Here is a 19219-nt window from a genome sequence, read left to right as displayed (position 1 = left end):
ATATATTATAAACTCTTGCCTATCGCCTCTTTAATTTACATCTGTAGTGCATTTATTTCTTTAGTACAATTTGCTTCTTTCACCTTAACCAATCACAAATTAGATTTCTATGATTAAATATATTTTGTCTGTAGACACATTGCTTTTATATATATAGTCAATACTGGTTCCTCCTCACAAGTTTTCTGGTGGCCTTTGGTAGCAGGGAACACATTTTGCTCTCTCCCTGGTATCACAGTATCCTGCCTCCTGAAAATCATAATAAATTGAACGAAATAAATTCTACAGGCAGACGAGTACTGAAGATTTAGAGAATTAATAATATCAAAACGGTTCGTCCATTCAATCGAACGCAACAGAGTGTTGCGTGTGTGCAGGAGTGCAGTAAAGAAGGAAAAAAATATAAAAGGATAATGTGTGTGGGTTCGTGCTGAGTTGTCGACCCCGTAGCACTGTCGAGAAGTCAAGTATCACGCATCCTGTCGTAGCGTTGAATTGAAAATTGCCACGTGTCAGGTGAAGCAGCACCAGGGGACAATAGACACGTGCACTCGCGAGCTTCCTAAGTGGATACGCCGGCTACCAATTCTATGCGGTACATGGTTGTCAAGGGTAAGACTCGAATTCGCTATTGCCCGTTATTTCTCTCAATTATTGTACAAGCCGATCCTAAAGCAATTCTCCATTTTCCACAAATTTCCATTTGCCAATTACGATATTTACCTCATTGTAAAACAAATCTGGGGGGCAGGCAACGACTCGTCCTTCCGTTCCATCGCAAATTATATACTGGAGACAATCCGTTGGATAGGATAACGTCAGGGGCTTCCCATTTTTCATGGTTGGCTTTACTGGACATTTGGGGGTTTTACAGGCGTCCGATAGTTCCTCTTCAGGTAAATATGGCGGCCCAGCCAGAACCGACGTTGCTACCAAGCACGCGCAAACCAATACTAACACGAATTTCATTCTCACGTTTATAGAGATCTACAACAAGACGAATAATTATTAAACAATTGTCACATTTCTTTCTATATATCTTTGTCATACACGAAAATAGATACATATATATAGTGATCTGACGAATAATCAAGAAATTTATAGGTTAGTTTGTTATACCGTAAACTTAACTTGGATATCCGGATCAATACTGTCAATTTTACCTGCTAATCAATGCCTTTATATAATATCTTGTTCCGCAACTATTCCATTCGAAGCTGGTATGTGTATCTTTTTGAGAAAAAAAAGGCCAGAAATGTCTGCTTGAAACAATACTGCCTTATCATTGCTAATTTCTTTGGCAAACAATGTATCAATTAAAAGATAATTGTACCGTGAATCATATCGTGTTGTACGAGAATGCGTCTAATCAGAAATATCATCGACTTTCGTTTCGTTTGAGGATTCATAGACAATAGCACACTAATCCGTGGTAATAAAAGAATTTTTAATCGGCACTGTTAAATTGAACCTAGTCAAACTTTTACACATTTTTCAATAAAGTGCCAATCAATAACTGCGTAGAATAATAGAGAGGTAAATATGTATAGGGGAAATGTATTGAGGCATTACAAGGACGCCCTTTATCTACGACCATAAAGGATACGATATTTTTCAGTGGAAGCGAGGAGACGGTGATCCTCTTGAGTCAGGTAGCAAGTAGCAAGTAATAAACTAAGTAGTTCCCGATGGATGAACTGGGTCACGAGCCGTGACCTCCGCCAGTTCTCTCCTCTATTCAACTCGCTTAAGGAGACGCCTATATATGCTATAACCTCTTCACTTAAATATGCACACGTCAAGCCAATATAATCTCGTTGCATGAAAATTCATGTTTCCCAGAAATGGCCTATTTTTATAATATTATTCAATTAATTCTTTCTTTTATCGATAGCTATATTTATGTAGGGAATAAAAGATTGCTCGTTGCAAGGAGGCTGAATCTCTGCCAAGCGTGAGACTACTCGCGCCATCTGTAGTTCTTTCTCCCACTCTACCTGCTTAGCGTAGGGTGGTAATCACACTACTTTAGAAACTTTTATAAAAAGTTTTATAGTATAAACAAGAGCATAATGAGGAGGTAAGCAAATTAAATTTAATTATTTAATCGACACGAACAGAAGCAAATATTATGACGTTTGAGATCATTTTCAAGCGATTATACGTAATGAAATCATTTTTACCTACAGCGCTTACACAAATCATGCGTAGATGGCGAGAGTATCCTCTTCGGAAAAATTTTAACAGTTTTGATCTCTTTTAAACTTTACGCAAGTTATTAGAATAGTTTTAATTCGGGACTACTTTACGCCGTTATTTTTACTAATTATAACAAGTGGAAGCAGGTGTTAATTAGCTATTATATGATTTTCAGCAAATTTACTCACTGATCACAGCTACGTAACTACACGATCTAACCGAGATGAGGCTGAAGATTACTATAAGGATACAGCAAAAATGTCAAGCTCTTATATGTGCCTGATTCAGTAAGACCTTTGAAACTTTGTGTCACCTCATTTGTAACGCGTGTTTATCGAACCAAGGTGATTTATGCGATGATTAAAGAGGACCCGACATCAAAAACACAAGCTACCCCTCCACTGCAAAAGCTAGTTTGACAAGTTTCATAATAAATTCGTAGTAAGAGCAGTTTCGCTCAACCAAACGAAGTAAATTTCAATAATTGGATATTTTCCACATAGCTCATCACATTAAGTATTCACTATTTATCGTATACACATATTTTAATTAAGAATGTTTTCGGCGGTGGCCAGCGAGACTTCCTTTGTTCCTCGAATATGCAGGCAGGTGCGTACCGTCTATCCGCTCCGCGCATACCAACACAAACATAATAAAGCGAAAATGTCTTACTTATAGGTATACCGCATATAACTCTGGAAAAATTACGACATTTACCGATAAATAGACCTGGTAGTATGCATGCGCATACTTAAACATTCTCATTTCAATATAATTGCGTCGGTATTATATACGCAACGAATATGTGTATACAAGAATCCCTCGTTTGAAACTCTTACTGGTAAAAGCGAACGAAGAAAAAAAAATCATGCGTGTTACCTCAGCTATCTGTGGCTCTGGGAGCATCATTTTCCGGATGAACGAATTATCGGGAATCGTAAATAAAACAATAAATCGAAGATGGATTTTTTCTGAGATTTTATTCAACAAAGGGAAGTTTTGCGGGATTCTTGAAGGAAATGAATTGCTTTAAGGAAAGCTCTATAATCAATCTCTAATCGGCCACCTCTTTCAACTGAAAAACATTTGTGTATAGCGTCCAATTCCCTGTTAGTTAGCATATCGTACATATTTCTCTCAGACAGAGCTCTGACCAATTGGTTTCTGCACACTGTGCCTATGTTTTCTTTATCGTAATCCTGAAAGGGGAAAAACGCAGGTAACGTTATGCAAGAGAGGAAGAAGGGAGGGGGGGGGGGGTGATGTGTGATACAAACCATGAAGATCTCGATTAGATTCGGCTGAGAAACTTTGCTGAGTTTATCCAGTGCTAATTCGACCAAACGTCTCTCCTCGAAGTTTAAGAATGTTTTGGTACATGCCTCGGAAGGCACATGGGGCGTAGGCACGGTAAGCGGCGTCTTTTCCAAGTATCCCTTGTAAACAGCCTCCTCGACGATTTCGGCGAATCTCGTATACTCGACAAAACCCGATCTTTTCTCGAGACACATTGTTCTTAGAATTTTAACTGCTGCAATTTTAAAACTGCGAGGAAACTCAATAATCTCTCACCTCGAGGGAGACCGAAAAGCTTTGACGATGCTTTCCATCTCCGTGACGCTCAAATTACAGCGAAGCAGATCGAGACTCCGAATGAAATCCGATTTTGATATTATTGAATGATTGAGTCGATCGTACGGACGCATAAATTCGCACACCTGTCGAATAATCGAGTTTTCTGGGTGAGATTAAATCGTAGTAAAGGTACGTATACACAACAACAACTACAATTCATCGTTGCCAAACCTTTATTCCTTCTCGAACGACTTTAGCTTTTATTTTGGCTAAAATTAGCACTAAATCAGTCTCATCCCTGGCGGTCATTTCTCCCCTGTCCCGAGGCTTCTCCGCATTGATTCTTTGTTTTTCTTTCAGCATTTCCTCGTAAATCGGTTCAACCACGGGCTTCGATTCGACCTCGTCGACGAAGCTAAAATAATTGAAGCCCTGATCGTCGTTGTACCTCTGCTCCAGTGCGTACTCCTCCTCCTCGGAGAGCAGAATCACGAGGGTCTTCAAGATCTGCCTGAATTGAGCCCTCGTAACGTGGCCATGATTGTGTCTGGATAAGAAGATATTGTTTTTCACTCGTGCTCGATAACCTCGTGTTTATAACGAATCACAGCTGCTCTACCAAGAAACTACGCAACGTTATACCTATCATAATCCCTAAAAGCATCTCTCAAACCCAAGCCTCTGGACTGAACTCTGCATCTGATTTTCGAGATCAGCTCCTCGCAGATTCTTCGCTTATCCTCACTCACTGTTCGCCATTCTTTTAGACCTTTACGACGTAAATTTACTATTCCTTGTGGTGGAGTTTCAACCTTGTAACTTGGCATTTTTTCCAGGTTCTTCACATTGAAAACTTTGACGATTCAACCGAGAAGGGAAATTAAGTAAATATAATAATAATAAAACAAAGAAGAATATTATCTACACACGCCAGTGCAGTTATATACCCAGATTGATCAGTTCTTCGAAGCTTTTCCAGCAGACGCGCTCAGAGTCATCGGGATCCCTGTAGAGGTCGATAAAGTCGCTGATTTCCGACTCGGTGAGACAAAGTTTGCCCAACGAGGAGACGAGAAGTGCGTCAAGGCCACGTCTGAATTGGGAGACGGTAATTTTTCCAATGTTCAGAGGATCGAAAGCCTGTGGTGGTATATTGAAAATTATGTTTTAGGCTGAGTTGTTGTTTCGTGCATGGAGGATGACCTTGAAAAATTCCGAGATATGTATTCGATGCTCGAGAATGTGTCTCTGAACTCTCTGAATGATTTCCATGCGAGGCATTGCTTCTTTCTCCCAGTCCAGGACTGGATGAAACACAGATTGCTTCTGGAACACCTCGCTCGTCTGTTTTTTACCGATTTCCGGTCGTGGCAGCTTCGGCAGATCAGCTGTCACTACTTTTCCCGGAAATACGTCCAGCAGTGTCTAGGTTGGGACGAACAGTGCAATTAAGACGCTTGTGTGTGTGTGTGTGTGCTAATGAGAGGCGAATATTACCCCATCTAAACTAAGCATCCCGTGCTTTTCAAAATAATTGTGGACGTCATCGATAGCCTTGAGAAACGCCACATAGTTTACTGTATATCCGTCCTTTGCAAACCGCTTGATCAACAGGCAAAACTCGTGAGGTGCCAGTGTAATGCCGAGGAATTTGAGAATACGACCGAAATGGGCAAAAGTAACGGTCCCATTGTTCTTTGAAACCTGGAAAACTGAAATTTATGGCGAGCTTCCACTTAGAAAACTTTCGTATAACGTACTAATTCGTAATCTTGAAAGTATGGCCTCAGCACGAGATTCCTCTTCTTCAAGAGCAACGCTATCTGAGTTATTATAAGATCCAATTTCCTTTGCTCGATGGGGCTCACAACGTTTACGTGTAACGGATCCTCCCATTCCAAACCAGTCACGAGGTCTTCTTGTTTATCGAATTCGGGAACTATGCGAGAAATTCGTCAATTCGTTGGTCAACAGTCTCCTCTTAGGACTATAAACGCTTTCATATTTTCATGTCGTACCACTGTGGTGTATCAAGTTACAGAATTGAGCGTACAGGATTCTACCGTCTTGAATACGAAAATAGTCGGCCAGATCAAAAATTTCTTTATTGGTCAGACCAATCAGGGGCTTCAATGGCCCAGCCAAAATCGATGTAAACTTGGACTCTGTGGTATTAGATTTATTTTCACCAAGTAAGTCAGCTTTTCGTGTATAGTTTCTAAGAACTCTCCAATCTTTCAAAAGAAAGTGCGAGTACCTGAGATTAGGGATTTCTTGTTTGGGTCTAAAGGTCCGTAGTAATCCCAAAGATTCAATCCTACTCGAAAAATTGCAGCCTGTACCTTGTTGCAGGTACGCCAGACATCTTGCAGTTTTAAGTCCTGCCATAATGGAAGCAGGATTTAAGCACTCAAAAATGTTAACCTTTCACGTCCATTAGTAAGTAAGCTTTCGATCAGTAGATTTCTACAGATTTGTCTAAATCTTACTTTTGGTTTCTCAGGCATTTTGCACAGCAAAGGTTCCTTCTTATTTATAGTATTTATTCGGCTAATCAATTATTTACTCTGATGATATTCACTTGAATTTAACAAAAACTGTATAATTTAGGAGTGGTTAATTTTATCGTGATTTTATTATGGCAAAAAACAAAAGAATCATTTGGCTAAAGGTTTTATTTGTGGTTTACGGTGACATTAGATTTTTTTATTAGATTTATGATATAAAAAACATTTATTTGTATGGAACGAATAGCATGGTACATTTACAAGAAGCTTTTTCAAAGAATTTTTTCCTTCATTGCAGTCATCTTAAAATATAATGTTGATTGACAGTCCCTTTGGATTTCAAGCAAATCTCATTAAATTTATCAAGCATCCGTTCCGTCTGGAACGAAAATAGATGCAATTAAGTGCTGCCATCTAGAGCGACGCCAGCGCCGACCGCGTGGACGCTTGTCCATCCTCTGTTAATTGCACTCTCTTCCCGCTTTAATCTTCGCATGTACGTTGTGACATGTGAATAATAATTAATATACATAATTATTTCATTTTAACATCGAATTCAACTTTAAGCGTCGAACGGCTAATCGTTAACTAGCTACGCGTAACGCGGAGAAGAAGCAAAGTATTGCTTTATTGATTTCTATGAAATAAATACGCGCCGGGAACTCTGGGAAATCAAGTTTACTGAATGGAGCGGGACCGTTCGTAGATTCTGATTGGATGGCGTGGTCTACTACTCGATTTCGAGACGTTTGATTGGTCTCCGTGCCCCTAGCTATTCCACGTTTGGGATGAGCACAGACTGTGCCACTACAGTATTTTCGTTTCCCTTCCGCCTCTCCTACGACGCATCAAAGTGTTAGCCGACGAAGCATCGATTAAAGAACCAGGACTGTAACAATTTATCGAAAGCTTAATGCTTCTTGCTATAAATTATGTACTAGCTCTTTTCCTACGAAAGATGACCAATTTCTAGCCGTAAAATTTTCAAAGAATATCTTCCATTTTATTTTAATATACTATCCAGTTATTTCGCTTTAATTCGCTTACCGAGTTCTTTATTTTTGCTCTCCTCTCAAATCTTACTGGTTTAACAAATATCAATTGTAGTGGAATTTTTATAACATAAGGTTGTTCCAATATTTGTACTAGCAAGTTTTTAAGAATTCGTGTAATATAGGTTAAATTGGAAAGAAAATATGTTTGTAAAGGTCTTACAAATTTTTATAGCAAAGCATTGACAATTATTGAAAGTCTCGTAGCTGTTGAACGCGTTCTTTGGTTACGCATGGGCGACAAGAGTAAATAGATACGTCAGTGAGTGGCGCGCTGCGATTGGTCGGTGGCCCGACTACAGAACGGAATTCCCGTGATGCTCTGCGCGCGTGATGCTCTGAGTCAAAACGAGTGTGAGTCGCCGCTCTTCCTTCTCCATTCGGCAGCCGAGCAGTACGGACGCGAGTGTGTAATTCCGTACAGCAGCAAAGCGTACGATTATTGCGCATAATAATATTTAAGTATTGTGTTAATCAAGTGATCCGATTAAACTCGCAATAAATTATGGCCGATCAGGAGAATAAGGACTTCAGCGAAGATGTTGCCGAACAAAACTTCGAGCAAAACGGTGAAGCTGAGAACGGCGGCGGGGACGCCGCGGAAAACGGTCAGGAGTCCCAGGAGGACAGGTAACCCATTCTTGTTTGATTTATTATCGAGATACTCGGTGATTTTAGTGTTTAATCGGGATTCGATACAAATACGGATTTATACGCCGCCGCGAACATTACTGAGCAGACTTAAACTCGTGACGTAGTCTTTTCGATGGTACAGTCTTCGCGTATGACAAAATGGCGGACACGTGAAACCCACTTGAACATAATCCAATAGCATCGGTTGTATCCGGGCAGTCTATAAAGTTTTTCCAACTAATTTTACGTAATTGCATGCTTTTGTGACCTGATCGTTCCAAACTTTTTCTCCCCTCAGACAGAAACACGGTCACAGATGCGTCGGAAAAGTGAAAAAGCGAAAGATGCCGGCTGAAAGCTTAGAGAGAAGGGACGCGCCCACGCATCTTCCAATAGCCGGCCAAATAAAAATGGCGATTATCTTGCTGCAGAAGACTCTCCTCGCGAGAGTCCATTTTTCTATGTTACCCGGATAGAGTTCGTGTATCGTGTGCTTGGGCACGTCCTTAATTTTTGTTGCAAGAACATTTTATCACATCCTTTCCATTATCTATTTTTTAATCCACCCAATTGTGCATAATTCCAAAATTCAAAGTGGCGATCGAAGAAAGAAACAGTAAGAGAGAGAGAGAGAGAGAGCGAAAGAGACAGAGAGAGAGAGAAAGAAAGATAGATAGATAGATATAGAGATGGTGAAAGAGGCAAAGAGAGAGAGAGAGAGAAAGAAAGAGAGAGAGAGAGAGTCGATGCTAGACTAAAATTAGGTGTGAGGAAATACGGAACGACGCTTGATTTCCGTGAGGGATTTACTTGTGAAATGTAATGCGTAAGAGTTAATCACAGGCACGTAAAATAATGTTCATTGATCAGTTTTTCATTAAAGCTGCTCGTAGTTTGTAAGAATTTTTGTTGATTTTCGGTTCTCTAGTACTTTTTCAGAATAACGAGATCTCGAGATGTGTGGATGATTCGCTGGTGAAATTAGTCTGACGATTGGACATGCTCAGTATATATAAATAATTATTACCTGCCTCTGATATCTTTTTCTGATTGTGGGTTTTTTTTATTTTTTTATTTTATTGTTTACTGCATTGTGCTTCAGAAAGGGAGAATGAGACAAAGATATAGTTCTTTTTTGCATCTTTACAGCATTGGATTGATACTTTTGCACTAATTAGGGGTGTTTTTTTTTATGAAACGGGTAAGCATTATTAAATTTCTTATTCTTTCGCAACGAAAGAGGGAGAGTGACTAGCAATAATTAGCTGGGAAAGTGGATGTAATCTTCAAAAATTTATGAGAAAAATCAAGATGGATTTTAGATCGACTGGACAAGTGTCGTAAAGAAATTTTTTCTGACAATTTGGAGAAATACTTCCTCTCACCCATTGTTCGGATATGTGGATTATTTAGCCGAAAAAAAGCGAGGAAGGATGTGATTAAAATGTCCGACGTAGCAAAAATTAATTAAGTTGGAAAGCTGGCATTGTAAAATTGATAAGAATTAAAATTTGAAATAATCGATTCTAAAAATCTTGCATGTTTGCTCGATCGTAATGAAAAAATAATCTAAGGTATATATATACGTAATTTTAATAGGTATTAGTTATATAGAATTTATGTTGTGCTGCTGTTGCGAGGTATATACATACGTTTATCTGTTAAAAATTTTGTAAACTTTGTGTAAAATCCTTATTTCTGCTCCCATTTCTTCTAAGTGATTAATTCTTTTGTAGTTTTGTAATTTAATAAAGTTATTGAAAATAGAGAATAGAGGACAGAGAAAATTGTAGCGATAAATAAGAGACGAAAATTAAGAGTTATAATTTCACAGTTGATCAAGATTTGTATACACACATAACGCAAATAATAATGAATAATAATATTTTTATAGTGTAAACTTTTGAATGCATTTTTGGCCAGCCGAGTCTTCCTCGTTGATTGATTCATTGCAGCCGAATTCTCTGGTTAGTCAATTGTTCAGAATTGACAATACATGTACCGCTTGGCTGGGATCTGTGAAACTGAAAACCGTGTGAAGCCTTATGAAAAATGACTTGTGAATCTGAAATATTAGCGAGACGTCTGTCTGTCTATCTCAATCAAGTTGAAGTTATCAAGTCAAGTCTGTCAATGTTTCGTCACAACACAAGCACTGGAAGTCGAGTCAGTCAGTCAATCGATCAAATTGCGTCTGAAATGTAAAGAGTCTCGCACAGACACACACTTGCCTGCTGGGTCACGCGTAGAGTAATTTCTGATCCGATGTCAAAGCTGTTTGGGCGTGATCAAAGCACAGAGTCACTAGGGCCAATGCGAAAATCTCCAATAGGTCGGAATGCCATTAACCCAGTTTATGTGGCTTGGTCTGCAGGTGGCAAACGACCCAGTGCGATTATGGCGGGCGGCTCTCAACCGGCTAACGGTGACCCGACCAACAACTGATAACCGGCGAGTGAGACTGGTGCCCACGGTATTTATCACCAGCCCTAGATGATACATATATTGCATATGATATCAGAGTTATCGATATTTAAGTAACAGACAACCATCACACTGCCAGAAAAGTGAAAATTGAATCGCAGCTCTCTCTATAATAAATCAATATATATAATATGTACATTATATATATATATATACATATATATAAACACGTATATAAAATCATTGTTTCAAAAAAAAGGACGAAAAGTATATCAGGACTTGAAAGAAATAATTCTGCTTGTACTTTACCGATATAATAATAATAACGTATAATTTTATATTTCTATATAGAGAAACAAAGCAATTTCATATTATAATATCAATATTTATTATAAATTATTCATATGTGCATACAGATTTTGTGTATTGTAACACTTTTGCTAAATATCCGCAATTCCATGATCGATCTTAACTTTTAATTTAAAAATAATTTTTTTAGCTTTTCAATAGATTTGCAGTCAATCTACCATTACTGCCATTACTTTGGGCCTTTCAGCAGAGTTCTACTTGGAAAAGAGTTAAATTTAATTTTCCTTTAGGAGCAGCTGTATGTCAACTGGAGTTGTAACTATTGCTCGGGTTTCGCAAAAATTTCGGGAATTAGTACTTTGCTCTTTTTTCCGTGAATTTAATTAAATAGAGATAATAATTCCGCAATATACTTTTTTTCCAACTCACTTTAGTTTTCTTCTTTTTTTTTTATTTATATCTTTTTTTCCTCACTTTTGCAAAAGCACTTGGCATTTTTTCGTCTTTCAACAAAGGTCTGTGTGGTGTGCAAAGCAGTCTTCTTATATATTAGCTTCAAACGATTGTCTGATCATTTTTACATGTAACATTTAGACTTCGTCATATACAATCATTCATTTCATTTATTATTATAGTAATTGTTCCGACAATATGCGAATTGTCAAAGATACTTTTAACCTGCATAGATGTTCATTGTAAAATTAAAGCAGTGCAGGCAACTCAAGTTATAATTAATATTAAGTTTATGATGTATTGGAACAAAAAATACCAAATTTTAGAAGCTTTTTGTGTCAGTTTTTTTTTTTTTTTGTAAACACCCCTTTTTTGTACGATTAAATTAAGCTCATTTTTGCCATTTAAGAGATATAAATGTTAACGAGTGTTTTTAGGGGTATGAACAAATTCATTTTTTTTTTTTTTTTTTTTTCATTCTGTTCTCAACTCGAAGCGTACACCGTGAGAAAAATTACAGGTTTTTCTGAGTTAGGCTTTTACGAATCATGAAACCGAAAAGTTCTTTTAGTAAAATAAATCCGTTCCATTGCTTTGCAGGTCTACCGGAGCAAACCAGGACAGTCTGAACAATAGGTACATTGAATTTTTTCATTATTTTCTCGCCTTTTTTTCTGTTTACCAAACGCAACGGTTCGGTTTTCACAAAGTAATCTTTCCAGTTCAAACCGCGGTGTTGCGAGCGCATAAGTTACATATCCAGGTGGTAGCCGGCTAGAATAAATAATGACTCAATAATAATGAACATTTATAAAAAGATGAACATTGCTATGCACTACCTTTTCACCATTTTTATTGCAGATAATTTTTGCACAGTTGCAGTGATTTGAGAATTTGCAGACGTCCAAAGCCCGAAAATCTCTTGCGATAATAATAATTAATTAATAATAATGATAATAACAGCAATAATAATAATAAGAATAAATTACAAGTTACATCAATATTCAAATTAAATTCCAATATAAGTAATTAAAGACTTAGGGACCCTAAGGTTTTTTTGTTGATTCGTATTGATTTTAATTTATTACTCTGTTTTTGTCCTTCACAGGAAATTGTTCGTTGGTGGTCTCAGCTGGGAAACTACTGACAGTAAGTAACTCCCTCTTTATAGTGTGTTTTGTAGAATAATAGAGTCGTAGCATGCAAAATTAGCAATGATGATATAATATCTTAGGACACCTTCAGATAACAGAAGGGAGAAACTGTTAGATGAGATTATTAATATACTGAGCTTCACTCATAGAAAATTGATTCCTTAAAATTCTGATTGGAACACTCAACTGCAGATTACTAATTCTACGCTTATTATTTTTCAGAGGAACTAAGAGACCATTTTGGTAAATACGGAGATATTGAAAGCATCAATGTCAAGACAGACCCAAACACGGGTCGGTCGCGAGGATTTGCGTTTATTGTATTCGCCAAAGCAGTTTCACTTGAAAAGGTAACTAAACTTGTTGTCGTACAGGATTACGAAATTTCATACTACTCTCTCCAACTCTATTCATGATGATATATATTCCAGTTCTGCTACTGAATGCATGTGAGGAAACTTACCACTTCCTGACGAATTTTCAACATGAAAGAAATTTCGAAGCATTCTAACGATCCTCTTGTTAATTTGTCGTCTTTCTTTTTGATTCATAGATTTTGGAAGATGGAGATCACGTGATCAATAACAAAAAGGTTGACCCAAAGAGAGCAAAAGCAAAGAGCGGAAAAATATTTGTGGGTGGTCTTTCGACGGAACTGGAGGACGAGGATATCAAAAATTTCTTCTCGCAGTTTGGAACGGTACGAATGAGGCTTTACGTGAACGAAAACTTCTTTAGGAAAAAAAACTTTACTTCTGGTACTTAAAAAATAACGTCACTCGATTTCCTTAGATCGTCGATGTAGAAATGCCTTTCGACAAGACAAAGAACCAGAGGAAAGCGTTCTGCTTTATCACCTTTGAATCTGAGCAAGTAGTTCTAGATTTGTTAAAGACGCCCAAACAGACAATTAATGGTAAAGAGGTAAGTGTACCGAAAGGATCCTAGATTTTTTTCCACTACTGAGAAAACATACTAAATGTGGATTCTTTTTTGGCACAGGTTGACGTAAGAAAAGCAACGCCAAAGCCCGAAACTTTGACTGGAATAAGAGGAGGAGCTGGTGGTCGTGGGGGTCGAGGAGGAAGAGGGGGTAGAGGTCGTGGATTCGGTGGTCAAGGAGGTTGGGGACAGGGTGGCTATGGCGGCGGCTACGGAGGCGGATACGGCCAAGGTGGCGGCTATGGCGGTTACGACGGATATGGAGGATACGGTGACTACTACGGCGGTGGGTACGGCGGCTATGGTGGCTACGACTACAGTGGATACGGTAATTTCATTGACTATCATTAAAGGTCACGTGAAACTTTTCGCGCTCTTGAAATTGTCTTTTTCTCGATTGTGCAATAGCTATCGTTACAGTCCTAGTTCAATATTCTTATGATCTTAATCGAAAGATCCATACGTGGAGCATTTCTTACCATCGCAGTTAGCTCATTGACTTGAATCGCATTGAGATATTTTTTTAAATGAGATGAACTTGTTTGTGTACGTACATTGTATAGTCCAATCCTGATGCATTACTATCATCTCATGACAATTTACTCAACTTCCATTTGTAATTTATGATAACCAATGTGTTATGAACGTTGATTTGCTGGCGGTTCAGCATCCAATTGAAATATCATTCATGAATAGTTTACTCGTATGTAGAAACATAATTTTGGTTTCTGCTCTACATGGATAACTAAACTAATAATAGCTTTCAAAAACATCTTCGTATTTATTCTATATCATTAAAGCCGATTTATTCTGTTGAACGTGTAACTTTTCTCGGGTTATGTTCCTCCAGTAACAATTTTCGTCGAGCGTTGTGCTTAGCTTTGACTAAACAGAAAATCATTGTGTCCACTGTAGACGTATAGTAGGTAAATTAAATTTTGCTCGATAGTAGAGCAAATTATTCGGTGAAAAATAGAACATAATCCGAATATTTTTGCCTACTTCCAGAGGGTTGTTTTCTTTATTTATATATTTATATCTTTTTAAAGTTATTTATAACAAATTAATTGCAAAGTTGTTTTTTCTTTTCATGCCTTAATATTTTCAACTAACACCACATATACACATAAGTACACTTACGTATGCTGTATATTATTAAAGATATCAATACACAGTAACATTGAGTGTAGCAGTGTATGCGTGGACATAAATTCATTACTCAAAGTGCAGATTCTTTGCAGTTCTATAGATGTATTTAAATGAATTAAATAGCCTTTCTTGTGTGTGTGTGTGTGTCACTTCCAATAAATATTAATGAATTTGTTTTCACGCAAAGCTGTAACATAAAAATTTAACCAAATCTGTGTGGTAAACATTGAATAACAATGTATATGACAATATGTCGTATGAATTTTGATATATTGTATCCCTACAATCCTGCTTTCGACTCCCTATCACATTCTCATCATGCATGAATCACACTTACAACTCATAGTCACTTCATTTAGAATCCACGGAAGCTAAAAACATGCTTTAATCAATGAAATTCTGTTCGAGACATGTTTATACTGTTAGAATTCATGTCGAGCATGTTTATAGTATTCACAGTTTTAGGGTCAAGTAACAGAGTTTGGGAAAGTCTTTTCTTTAGAAGTTCAAGCAATAATTATATATTAGGGAATTAAATTTATTTCCTTATTCCTGGGACAGTGATGGACAAAGTCTTTTAATTTTTACCAATAAAAAAGTTGCATGTCACAATATATAGTTTCATAACTTAAACATCATAAATTAGTTATCAGCTGAGATTTCTATAAATTATTGAATTTAGATAACCCTTTGGAAGATTACACGTTAAACTTTAAAATAATTCAGGCAGATCTTGTTATCGAGCACCGTCGTAATTCACACAATCGTTTTTATACTGCATTTGGTGCAAGAGATGATGATGAGTATATTTGTTGAGAGATTTAATAATAGAAAATATTATAAGCCGTGTATGCCAATACTGATCCCATTGTTTCTTATACCGTGTGTTCCATGAAACGCAGACGGCTATGGCTATGGCGGTGGTAGTTACGATGGTGGCTACAGTGGTGGGCGCGGTGGTGCACGCGGGAAAGGTACGCATTAGCGTCCCTTATCTATTTTATATCTCCTTCGTACCAATTCATTTCTAGCACATATTTATTTCTTAGTATATGTTATATTTCAAGCCTGTTCATCCTCCCCTTAAAGAACTTTACACTCTGACTATGGATACTTATCATTCAGTTTTTTATAATTCGTCCTATTAAATTCTTAATTTACATTCCTTTGATTGTTCAAAGTGTGATAAGTTTTCATCTATCTAAGAAATTTTACACAATCATCTTTTCCATAAAGAATGTGAATTTGAGATGATTTTGTAAGATATTTAAATCTTTTCCACGATAGTATCAATCTCTCTTTTATTTATTTCTTTATTAACCCAGCTCTGAGTGGATGTGATATTGTGTGCACGTAGGAAAATCATCTTCATTGTTGAATGCAATGGAGTATGGGATATATAAAATACTAATATGAACATCTAATTTTTTCTATTATATAATGTTTTTTATTATTAAAAGAAAATATTCCAAACTCCAAGTGCGTGCAAACAGAATCGATAAATACACCATTAATACTTAATTGCACTAACACAGGGGAAAAACTTTAGGATGAAAGTAATTTTTCTACGAGATTTAAAGAAGACAAATAAACTTATACCATTTGGGATATAGGTTAATTTTAAGTATTATTTACTCTTCAGTAAACAAAGATCAAACTATTAAAGAAAGATATTGTAATTTTTAAGCCTCGTAGATCAATATCTTTCTCATCATTTGGTTATGTTTAAATTTTTTTCTTTCTTTTGCTTGGAATAGCTACTTAAAAAATCCTATTATTTCAAAATTTAATCCTCCTTCATTGATCCTCCTTCCATAAGTTTTGTTTCCATTTCTTGACCTTTAAACATTTCTGGCCATTATCACATTCGGATTAATTTTCTATTTAAGCTTTTGTAAATGAAAGAAAATATAAAACAATCTTTTGTGTTAGTTAGTAATGTGTATACATGTATTAAAATTATTTTATAAGAGCGAATAAAACTGTATTAATTGTTAAGAAATGTATTTGTGAAGCATATGACAAAATTGGTCAAGTGCTCGATAATACAATGAGACAAAACTGAAATATTCATTTCAGCCTGTGAAACAACACCAGAAATGTATAGGGGAAAAGGAAAGTATAAATTGGAACGCGGCCTGTAGCTTACTACCTTAGCCTGTAGCCTCTATAGATTCTCTGTAGCCTATTCTCGTATCTTTATATTGTTTATAATTTTATATATATGTATATACATAGATATGTATATATATATATAAATATATATACATATATACGTACTTATAAATATAGTTTGTAATAGTATCGCTAGAAGTGTGCGTGTGATAGATTTCTTACGATAAGTCAACTTTTTTCTGTCGTGGTCATCTTACTTTTTTTCTTTCGTACGATAACGGGTAGAGGTGGAAGGGGTTGCTTTTCGGTTGTTGAGAGCTAACAGTCTATAATGGGTATGTTTCAGGAGGCTCAGGCTACGGCGGCAAGCAGAGGGGAGGTGGTCGCCAGAACCAAAGGCACCAACCCTATTAAATGGAAAACCTTAATTGCGACATCAATGCAAATTGCATTGTAACCGCTGGTGAGTCACCTTCATCTTCCTAAAACCTTAAGTCTAGAACCTAAACTTTTCCTTTTAAAAATGTTATCTCTACCCTCTCTGTCGCCGAGCATTAGATACAAAAATGCATGCCTTGTTAACATTTCGGACTTTCATCATATTTTCCTTCTTTCATTATGCGGAATGTTTCACTAACCAGCCTAATACCGATTTACGATATAAAAATGGAAAAAAAGAATACAAATATATCTTAAGTTTCATAGGCTCATTTATTAAGACGAAGTTTCTAATGAATAATGTGTTCTTTTTATTTGCAGGTTTCCTGCCCCACAACAAATCTCATAACTCGTCAAATTATCATTCCATTAAAAAACATAATCATCAAGATGTTCGAAGAACAGTGAACAAATTTAATCATCAAGATTCACAGCAAAAACAATAGTTAATCACAATGCGTTTTTCGCGTACATCCGTATTATCAAAGGCAGAAAAGCAAGCATACTTTACACGTAGATACTTTCTTCCATCTCTCGTTTACCCTTTTGTACAAAGTGAAAAGTATTTCACGTCATTTCATCAGTTTCTATATATCGTCATATTATTTATCATGAATTTTCTATAATTATTTCATCATGTCCTTCGATGTAGGGTGTGAGCGACATAACTGTGTTGAAAATGTTATTTGTATTGTAAGTCTTATATAATAATATTGTAAATGATCACAATAACAAAAATAATTTTGAATTAATGAATGGGTTACAGTGGTATCACACCTTACGACGAAATACTGTGATGTAGCACGAGAGTGAGAAAGAGAGAGAGAGAGAGAGAGAGAGAGAGAGACAGATAGAGGGTGAGAGAGAAAGATAGAAAGGAAGGAAGGTTTGTGCAAACGGGCAAGCAAAAGATGACAGAAAAGAAAATTTAAAGCGCAGAATAGTGGAGAAGTATGTCGATACCTCTCGCGTTCACATCAGTCGTGACAATGTTAATGAAAAAGAACCTTGTTCACAATTTTATCTATAAGATTATTTTAATTTTGTCTATAACTAAACTTAATGAAGAGGAACCTACTATAGAAAAGTAAGCAGGCAATGTACTTTTTACATGGATATGTTTTGAAAAAGGTAAAAGCTACCGAACTATTTATAGCAATTGTGAGATATGAATTGAGGTAAAAAGATTATTGCTTCCTTATTAATAAGAAAAATAGGATAAAATAAATTCATTTTGTGTACATAATATACCTTGGATATAATTGCATTTGTGTTGACCGATCCTATTATGATTCAGTTTCTCTTTCTTTCGTTCTTTCGAAGCAGATTTGTACACAAGATTGCTTTAAAGTATAGAGGTAAATATCTGTATACTAGATTTGAATAAGACTGACACGGAGGATTTATCAAATATGTATTAGGGAAAATATTTTGCTGATTTTACTATGATGCATAAAACCGAGCTGCGAAGGTTCCGTTAGTTAACGGTATAATGTTACATAGATCTGCGTTGAACACTTTCAGCTGGCCAGATTACTGATGCACCTGTTATTAGTATCTAGCGATGCTCAACAAACACGTCTATCACGTCCGTTGATTATCATGATCGTTTCATCAGCTGTATATATCAATGCTATTAGTCCTTCCAATTTTTTAATTTTAACCGTCGAACGTATAAGTATATATAGATATACATATATATTTATATAACAAATTATAAATATGTGTGTGTGTGTATATATATATATATATATGCTATATATATATATGCTATATAAATGTCGAGAGACACTCATTATAGGGAACGATATATATATATATATATATATATATTTCGATCAGTAGTTTCTTGAAAGCACCAATTATGACGTATTTTTTCAGAACAAGTTTTATTTTAATTACATGGCATGTACGCATATTTAACGAAATAGACATTTTGAGAAATTTTAGAATTTTAGAAATGCTTTGTTCAGTATTACTGAAATTTAAATAAATTGAGATTAAACACAGAAAAGAAATTAACGTTAAAATGCTAATTAATCTTTTAAAATGATTTGTCTAGTTTCCAGTAATCATTACTTCATTTATAAGTTCAATTTGGAAATAAGATTAATATATAATTTTAATAGTTACATTTTTTCTATCTTTTTTTAGTACTCGTACAGAAGCCTTCATTGATGATAATTTCAAGAGTTGATGCAGATATTTTATTCAAATCTTACCATGGATAATATGTGTGTGTGTGTGTGTGTGTGGATGTCTGTACGAG

At 36.1% G+C, this 19219-nt stretch overlaps 3 protein-coding genes across 12 annotated transcripts; 1 reads left to right on the top strand and 2 right to left on the bottom strand.

Moving 5' to 3' along the window:
- Positions 1 to 29: 29 nt before the first annotated feature.
- On the bottom strand, positions 30 to 1136 carry LOC136778256 (peritrophin-1-like). The gene is made up of 3 exons (XM_066734930.1): positions 1065 to 1136; positions 724 to 987; positions 30 to 249 (listed from the first exon to the last, which is right to left on the bottom strand). The coding sequence occupies exons 2-3, from the start codon at positions 967 to 969 to the stop codon at positions 175 to 177; spliced, it is 321 nt and encodes a 106-aa protein (XP_066591027.1). The 5' UTR covers positions 970 to 987; positions 1065 to 1136; the 3' UTR covers positions 30 to 174.
- Positions 1137 to 3162: 2026 nt separating this feature from the next.
- Positions 3163 to 6281, bottom strand: LOC136778568 (EF-hand calcium-binding domain-containing protein 6). Its single transcript, XM_066735524.1, has 12 exons — positions 6264 to 6281; positions 6032 to 6155; positions 5793 to 5939; positions 5535 to 5713; positions 5272 to 5478; positions 4978 to 5199; positions 4722 to 4914; positions 4417 to 4627; positions 4006 to 4321; positions 3772 to 3917; positions 3477 to 3693; positions 3163 to 3398 (listed from the first exon to the last, which is right to left on the bottom strand). Exons 1-12 carry the CDS (start codon positions 6279 to 6281, stop codon positions 3183 to 3185), a joined length of 2196 nt encoding a protein of 731 aa, XP_066591621.1. The 3' UTR covers positions 3163 to 3182.
- A 1410-nt stretch (positions 6282 to 7691) lies between these two features.
- sqd (RNA-binding protein squid) lies at positions 7692 to 18196 on the top strand. Of its 10 annotated transcripts, none has more exons than XM_066734977.1 (10): positions 7692 to 7963; positions 11753 to 11788; positions 12261 to 12301; positions 12529 to 12656; positions 12860 to 13006; positions 13099 to 13230; positions 13309 to 13534; positions 15300 to 15371; positions 16859 to 16975; positions 17272 to 17412. In XM_066734977.1, the coding sequence occupies exons 1-9, from the start codon at positions 7839 to 7841 to the stop codon at positions 16924 to 16926; spliced, it is 975 nt and encodes a 324-aa protein (XP_066591074.1). In that variant the 5' UTR covers positions 7692 to 7838; the 3' UTR covers positions 16927 to 16975; positions 17272 to 17412. The 10 variants fall into 10 exon arrangements, with proteins under 10 accessions (XP_066591074.1, XP_066591071.1, XP_066591070.1 ...); XM_066734974.1 differs by having other exon boundaries at positions 13309 to 13576; XM_066734973.1 differs by lacking the exon at positions 16859 to 16975 and having other exon boundaries at positions 17272 to 18196.
- Positions 18197 to 19219: the final 1023 nt, after the last annotated feature.

The sequence above is a fragment of the Prorops nasuta genome, unplaced genomic scaffold (genome assembly GCF_024137725.1).
Source record: "Prorops nasuta isolate Cenicafe-Biocafe unplaced genomic scaffold, Cenicafe_Pnas_1.2 PNAS00014, whole genome shotgun sequence".
In the NCBI taxonomy this organism is placed as follows: domain Eukaryota; kingdom Metazoa; phylum Arthropoda; class Insecta; order Hymenoptera; family Bethylidae; genus Prorops; species Prorops nasuta.
This window is presented reverse-complemented; position numbering and strand designations above follow the sequence as displayed.